Raw genomic sequence first — 8174 nt, 5'->3', positions numbered from 1 at the left:
TACCCGTTTGAAGATATGTGCTCCAATATATGTGCAGAGTGTGGGTTATGGAGAAAGTAACTGTAACTGGTGCGTGCGTGAGAATATGTGGGGGCATCATAATGTAAGGAGCAGCCCATGGAGGAGTGTATATGTTACAGTATGTTTGGGTAACTCAGGACGTTCATTGTAAGAGCGCTTGTTTCGTTCACCACACACTAATCACCACCAGATGGCGACGACAGCCCATAGACAGCCATTCACTAGTGCAGGCGCTGACGTCACTCGTTTGCGACTCCCTTTCTTTATTTACTAGCCTAGCTGGGCGGTGTTTAGCCATTAGCTTAGCCATTAGCTTACTATGAGCGTTTATCTTGGGCTTGCCCAGGCCTTACGGCCTGGGCATAAATATAACGATTGCATTCACCACGGCTTCGTAACTCGCGCGGCCCTGGCCCGCTCTTCGCGGCCACTCGCGCCTGCAGCGCTCGGGGGCGAAGAGCAGGACCAAGGTCCGCTGGCCTTCGCGCCGCTTGCAATGTCGTGGACAATCGATGGGCTCCGCCTGGAGGACGTTGTTGTGGGCGACCGCTTGTTCCGCCCCGTGCGGCACCGCGAGTGCTCCGTTTCTCGGCCGTCCTGTTTCTCTAACATCCGGTGACATATATTTGTTGATGGATACAAATAATTTAACAGCTAAATTAGGTGAATAGAAGTATGGGGATGTATGCGCTTGCTCTACATATTTTTGCCATACCCGTCGGAAGATAAGACACACATCAAATGCACCCGGTGCATGAGTGACCCGTGCATGCAGGCAAACCACATGAGAGAGAGAGAGAGAGAGAGAGAGAGAGAGAGAGAGAGAGAGAGAGAGAGAGAGAGAGAGAGAGAGAGAGAGAGAGAGAGAGAGACTGCAACATTCCTAACTGTGAGATTGGTGGGTGTGGGGTTACAGATCCCATGGCCTGGAGGAACGGACCGTTGCCCTGACAACAGGCTGAAGTTGAGTTGAACAGAAGTGGTATAAAAACACGAATAAATAGCTTGAATTTGGTGAAAATGGAAATCGGGCTCCGTCAGCCTCTGTATAATGCTAATGGCCAATGAAAAATGTGAAAATTGGGATCAGTTGCTGAAGAGATAAAGGTGGAAATGCATTTGTGACTGACTGACTGACTGACTGACTGACTGACTGACTGACTGACCTCTCTCTAAAATTATATAATGGATGGATAGTGCTTGGTGTGAAAGGCCTTTAATGTGGACCACAATCACTCTACAGTTGAATTAAATGTGACATGTTAACCGATTGTGGTCAACAGGGTACACCAGGGGACAAATCAATAAACATTCAGAAGATACATTTTCTGTAGGACAGTGGTTCTCAAAGTCGGGTCCGGGGTCACCCAAGGTGTCATAACCTAGCATCAAAAGCAGTTTATTAACTTTAAATCCTATATACCGGCTAATAAAAAAAAGAGACATATTTTGGAATATTTGTAACATTTTAACACAAATATTATTGTATGAGGGTCCCTGGGCACAGACCATATTCTCAGACGTACTGTACATACGTATTTATTATTTCCTTGACGTTTTGAGAACCATTTCTGTAGGAACTGGAGACCTGAGAGTTCAGATAATAACGTCTCAGTCTCAGTCTGAGGAGTCAGTGGAGCTGTCAGAGGAGGACTCCTGTTTCTTCTTGTGCTTCTTCTTGTGTTTGCCGTGGTCCTTCTTGTGTTTCTTGCTGCTCTTCTTCTTGTGGCTTTTCAGTTTCTTCTTCTTCTTCCGCTCCTCCTCCTCTTCGTCGCTGGACGATTCGGACCTGCTGCGTTGTTTATGCTTCTTCTTCTTCTTCTTTGGACCGTCGTCGCTCGACGACGAGTTAGATCTGAAAATATGAAAGCATTTGCTTCAGTGTGATAACCATCTACTGCAGTGGTTCCCAAACAGGGGGCTCCCTACACATTCTATTGGGGGTCCCGCCAGATATGGTTATCTTAATGTTCAACATTGTTTTCTCACTCAACAGTAAACAAACCAACATACAGGGCATCTGCACATTTCTAAACTTTTAAGACCTATTTGGTACCAAATTGTCAAATATGATCGGCTATTTTGACAATATATCTGTGGAAACTAATCAAACTAAATGTAATGCCTCAACTCCTACAATTCCAAGTTCTTGTCAGGGTGGGGGGGGGGGGGGGGGTGGGTCCTCAGTTCAGAAAAGGTTTGGGAACCCTACTACTACTGGACTTGCTTCAGATCCAAAAAACACATAAATGATGAAAATGATTTAAATAAAAACACACCTCTTTCGTGGTCTTCTGTCTTTGCTTCTCCTCCGTCTGTGCCGGTCTCCCCCATCTTTGTCATTGGGTGAAGAATCTACTATGACAAAGCACAAGGTTGTAGAAAGCACCAAAGTCAAGATTGAACAGCGCATTTTAGTTCTGTGAACGTCAATGTGCATCATTGTTTGATTGTCGTTTGAATGTTTGCATAGTTACGTTAATACCCCTGTATACATTTGCCTTTTGTGTATATTTTCTTTCATTCGGAGTAAGAATACAAGCTCACAACGATGCAGTGTTGAGCTTATAGATCTGCCATTTTACTTTTCGATTTTCTTCACTGACCTAGTACTTACATACCTACATACTCTTTTTTTCACTGAGCTTGTAGATCTTCTATTTTTTGGCAAATGTTCCGCCCCAGGATAATGGATTTTGATTACCACAATAATATCGTAAATCACAATTTCTTTTGTCACAAGCTTGTAGATCTGCTATTTTTTGGCAAACGTTCCACCCCAGGATAATGGATTTTGATTACCGTGATAATATCGTAAATCGCGATTTATTTAGTCACACTAATCGTGATATGACATTTTCATATTGTCCCGTCCCGACTCTGACCTCTAGAGTGCTGTCCGCTGCGTCCCAGCTTGTCACTGCGCGCCACCACCTGCTCCTCGTCACTCTCCTCGGAGCTGGTGCTGCTCACGTCCAGGACGATGTCCTTCTGGGGGTCCACGCGCACAAAGTTCCTGCACTCGAATGTCAGGTGACCCGCTGGGTGAATGGAGGAGGAAGAGATGCAGAGACGGAAAGGAGTAGGCATTAGGATTATTTCATATCTCCAACGTTGTGTAATGTCTAAAACATTTTGTCGCCGTCTGACAGAAACCTCCTAGCTCCATATTCTAACTTTGTGTTTTTTTTTTTTGGTACATTTATTTCCCACTTGACCTACAGCATCACACAAAAACATAAAAAGTAGCAGATATACAGGCTCGAAACGTGGTGCAAGGCAACGTGTTTTGAGCTTGTAGATCTGTTAATTTTGCATGTTTTTATTTTGTATCCTGAAACTGAAAATAAACATTGTTTTTTTTTTTTTTTTTTTTTTACATACCCCGTAAATTCTCTTATAGGAACCCAGGCTATTATTTGTCTCAAGAGTAGCGGGCACCAGGCTCTTGTTGGAAGCAGGACAGTATAAGAGACAAGGCTTTTATTCCTATTTCTCAAAAATATCAGAATGATTCAGATCAGATTTTTTTATTAGATACCGTATTTTTGGAAAAAAATATAAATATTATATATTATATATTAGGTTATTTATAAAGAAAAGCGTTTTTATTGGAAAATCATCATAGAAAGGCTCATACAGAGATAACATTCTGCTGTATTGTATTGCATTAACCAATTCATACTGAAAATCAGCTCCTCATAATGTGTATCAGAATAGAATACAGTCCACACAGCATACTGCTGGGGAATAAAAAACACTACATTTCCCATCAAGCTCAGCGGCTCGTTTCGTCATTCAGATGCGACTCTCCCTGGTAAACAGGAACCACAGGATACTAGCATGGATACTAGTATAGCCCTATAGCCGCATTAGCTTCATTGAGCTTCATTTACTGTTTGGATTAAACTTCCACGCTAAAGATCTCATATGCGGCCGTCATCCACGAGGACTACGCACACGCACGCGCCCCGGTAAGTTGCCAAAGTCATCCGTCTTTGCCAAACGGAACGTGAAATGAGCGGCGTCCAAATATCGCTGCGCAGTTTGTAGACAGTGTACGGTAAATCACCGTAACAGCTGGCTTGGGATGTGAGTGACAGTCAGACAGAGTGGAGAAAGGTACTCCTGAATGATACGTAACGTAAAAAAAAAAAGAGGAAAAAGGAGGCTCTTATTGGAGCGTCGGCTCTTAATTACTTAATTCAATTGCGCACCCGGAAATTAAAGCAGGTCCGGTTCTTTATTAAATATAGGATATTATTAGAGCATTTACGGTAATGAGGTTTCCACCCGACAAGAAGATTTTACACCTTCACTATTTATGCAACTATGTAACATTCTAAACAAAGTTGCTGAACTTACAGTTAACAATTCTATACTAGGTCAACTGCCCCAGAATAGAGCATCGCAGTTGAAGCCCCTAACCCTCACTGTGGTGTCTGAAGCGTTGCCGTTTTCCCCATTCATTTCTTCCATAGACATTTCATAAAGTATTTATTTAAACGTTTTTAAGCCTCGGACAAAGCCACCTCGGCTGGTGAGGAATCATGACAATATTCACATTTCTTTTAATGCAACGATTAATTGGAAAGCTGAAAAAAAGGGCAGGGTACAAGACTGTGTACATCAGTATTTAAAAAATTGCGGAAACTACACTCCCAGAATGCATTGCAAATGACACTTGTTTCCTGAAATATAGCCCTTAAATCACGCTCAGTTTAGTTATCCAGGCCAGCATATGGCCTGACATGTAGTGATTTTCATCTCTGTGGACGCTCTTATCGTCATCTTTAACATAGTGCATCATATTTGTAAAAGAAAGACACTCGCTCACGGATTTCTGCTGAAGTGCAATAATCCGCCGGGAAGACAGTGGGCAGTAAGCTACTTCCGCGGTAACCACAAGATATGTGAAAGAAGAAGAAGCTAGACCAATCACAGACGTCGATTTCACGGGATGTACATGTTTAGCAGTATAGGTAATGCTGTTCTTCTCCGTGCGATCTTGATTAAAACGTGTTTTTACTAAAACTATAGTGATTGCATACATACTCGGGGGTTCTACAGGAGCATATAGAACCATTTTACAACCACCAGCCTAGTGGTAAGTGTACATTGAATTGCTACGACTTTGTGGCTGATAATGAACCTATGGTTAACAGCATCTATCCAAATGGATACTTACGGTAACCACATTTCTTGCATCCAGCTCTGATGGTGTCTTTATTTGGGCCTGGAGAATACAGTGAATAATATAATTAGTATCTGGGTAATAGCAGTATCGTTAGTTGACATACTAGTAGTCAAGTGACAAATTAAAGGAAAAACCATCAAACTATCTTAGAAAGGTGTTGGGGCCAACACAGTCAAGCCACCAGAACAGCTTCAGTCCACCTCGATAGAGACGTCATCGTTCTAACAAAAGATATTCAATCATATGGTGTTTTTTGACTGTGCAGGCCATAGCATATGAACCACAGCATCATTTTCTAACTCAAATATAAATCCATTTAGTTACACTTGGCCTGTAGATGGCGGCATTGTCATGCTGGAAGAGAGCACTCCTATCAGGACAGCAGTGTGTAATTCTGATCAATCAGAAGACTATCTTGTCCATTCCCTCTGACTATAAGGGTATAGTTCTCAAACATGTTCAAGTCAAGGACCCTCAAATTGATTGGTGTATTTGGCCGCAGACCCCATCTGAAAAGGTTTTTTGCCAGGGACCCCCAAGAAGGAGATTTGTTAAAAAGAAGTGACATTTTTTAAAGATTATTTTTTAATAACATTTCGGCCATTTGAAAATACAAGCTCACAATGCGTTGCATCATTTTGACAACTTGTGAAATGGAACCTCTACTTTCGGTACATTAAGTACATTTTGATACCAATACTTTTGTACTTTTACTCGAGAAAACTTTGAATTCCAAACTTTTACTTGTAACAAGAGTATTTCTACATTGCAGGATTGATACTTCTTAAGTAAAACATGCGAGTAGTTTTTACACCACTGTGTTTTTGACCACACCAGAATGGAACAGTCTTATTATAATTATTGGTAACACCTGTGAGAAGGAAGAGGCCCAAGTCCGTCCAACACTTCAGGAGGTATGCAATCTAACAGCATGTTTTCCCCAATCTAAGTAGTACATCGAATCAAAGCCCAACTGGTTTGATTAATATGGGGTTTTCTAGATGGGACTTTTATTACTATTATTCCATCACAATCACAATCATAACTCTGTTTTTACTCCAATGTTTGCATCGTCTCATTCTAGTAAAAACACAACACAGCAATACCACAACCATGGAAGATGCTTAGCTCTGGATCACGACTACTATCATAGATGCATTTCATCTATTCTAAAATGTGCATAGGCTACTATAGATACGAAAGTAAAAGTCAGACTCAATAAAAATACATGATCTATTAGATATCATTCTGATGATCGATCCAAGGCTAGAAGTGGCTAATGCTTCTATGCTAACTGTTTATAACTCTTAATAAACCGTCATATTCACTCATTTAACTTTGTACACGGTGATCCAAAGATACATTTATTGTCGTGTGATACTTGCCTGGTATGGCCATGTTCACAGCCTGTATTAAACTACTAATGAATAATTACAGAAAGATATAAACAGCAGATAGTTGGGTTAGCGCGCGTCAGGCGAACGTCCACGTTGGTCCGCCTCAAAATAACTCCGTGCTGAAACTGCTGTTGTAACACACAGTTCCCCCCCTAAGACAGGACATTTCTGGAAGAAAGACCTGAATTCTATTCTATATTAGATTAGATCAGTGGTTCTCAACCTGTGGGGGCCCAAATTATTTTGGGGGGTCCCCAGAGGATTAACTTAATGTGCAACATTGTTTTCTCTCTCAACAGTAAACAAACCAACATAAAGTTTAAGTGTGTAGAAGGTATCTGCACATTTCTAAAGTTACAATTTAAGGACTTTTTAATACCTCTAAAAAGACAAATTAAACATTTGCATAATCTTCTATGGGGTTCCCTGGCACTATATGTTTTCAAATGTGGGATGGGGGTCAGTCAGTGGCCTAATATATCTATTTGGGGGTTCGTTCGTGGACGTGGTATGACAGTGTTTGAAAACCACATAGGCCTATCAATTACTTTTCAGGATTCAAATGTCCAAATAATAGCAAAAGTAGCAGATCTACAAGCTCAAAACTTTAGCCTACTACTTTTGATGCTTTTATGTGACACTGTAGTATGATCAAGTGGGGTTGTTAATTTACGGGGGGGAAAAAACGTAATAGTTATATTCTAACTTTATGGAGATAAGAGGTTTCTGGCCGACAGCAACGATGTGACACCCACAATGTATCAGTCAGTTTGTGTGTTTTGTAGGCTACATGGCAGCATGTTTAGCCTGAAAACCTCAGCTGCAGCCTGGCTGAGCCTTTTTTAAATGATATATCTAACAGCTTCAAGAAGTGTAATTACTCTAACCATCGTCCCTTTGAAGAGCGTAATAAGGCAGTGATGATGTTTGTGTCTTAGTTTAATACAGTAGTAATTTCACACCATGCCAGACGCCTTACTGTTTCTGCCAGGGAAAGCTTCATGTGTTCGCATGCTTTGATATTGATTACATAAGATGACATCTGAAGGCCCTTTTGAACTATTTTATTAAGATGGCTTTCTCGACAAAATTATATTTGAATTCGATTTTCAGTGTAGATTTATAAATGCCCATATTTCAAACGTTGGCCTTTTGTGCAAACCTTCAAAGCACTGTCTGTCTGTAAGGCAGCAGATTGTGGGTTGACCAGTCACCAGATGTGACACTGTTAAGTGTTAAGAGAGGCATATTGTGTTTTTTATTGGGGCCTGTCAGCGGGTCCTGTTGTGAAACCAGTTTAGAACCAGTGCTGTGGTTCTTAACATAGGCGCCAAGTCTGTCGGTGCCACAGGGTTTCAGCACCCCGCGGAGCGCTCCTATAGCCGATTTGCATCAATTGCATGTATGCAAACGGGCGGGGAGTAGCGCTCGATATGGCTTCAGCCCCCCGCCGGCGTGGACAAAACTTGGCGCCTCTGGTTCTTAAAGTAAGGTCTGGGGACCCCTAGGGGTCCTTGAGGTGGCTCCAGGAAGGCCCCAGCAATTACATTTTTTTGTAT

The 8174-nt window shown here is 41.7% G+C and overlaps 1 protein-coding gene across 2 annotated transcripts; it reads right to left on the bottom strand.

Moving 5' to 3' along the window:
- Nucleotides 1–1214: 1214 nt before the first annotated feature.
- On the bottom strand, nt 1215–6719 carry srek1ip1 (SREK1-interacting protein 1). 2 transcript variants are annotated; one of them, XM_080723508.1, is made up of 5 exons: nt 6604–6719; nt 5210–5257; nt 2907–3062; nt 2301–2379; nt 1215–1876 (listed from the first exon to the last, which is right to left on the bottom strand). In XM_080723508.1, exons 1-5 carry the CDS (start codon nt 6614–6616, stop codon nt 1639–1641), a joined length of 534 nt encoding a protein of 177 aa, XP_080579634.1. In that variant the 5' UTR covers nt 6617–6719; the 3' UTR covers nt 1215–1638. The 2 variants fall into 2 exon arrangements, with proteins under 2 accessions (XP_080579634.1, XP_080579635.1); XM_080723509.1 differs by having other exon boundaries at nt 2301–2376.
- Nucleotides 6720–8174: the final 1455 nt, after the last annotated feature.

This window comes from Nannobrachium achirus (genome assembly GCF_963921795.1).
Source record: "Nannobrachium achirus genome assembly, chromosome: 1".
Classification (NCBI taxonomy): Eukaryota; Metazoa; Chordata; class Actinopteri; order Myctophiformes; family Myctophidae; genus Nannobrachium; species Nannobrachium achirus.
This window is presented reverse-complemented; position numbering and strand designations above follow the sequence as displayed.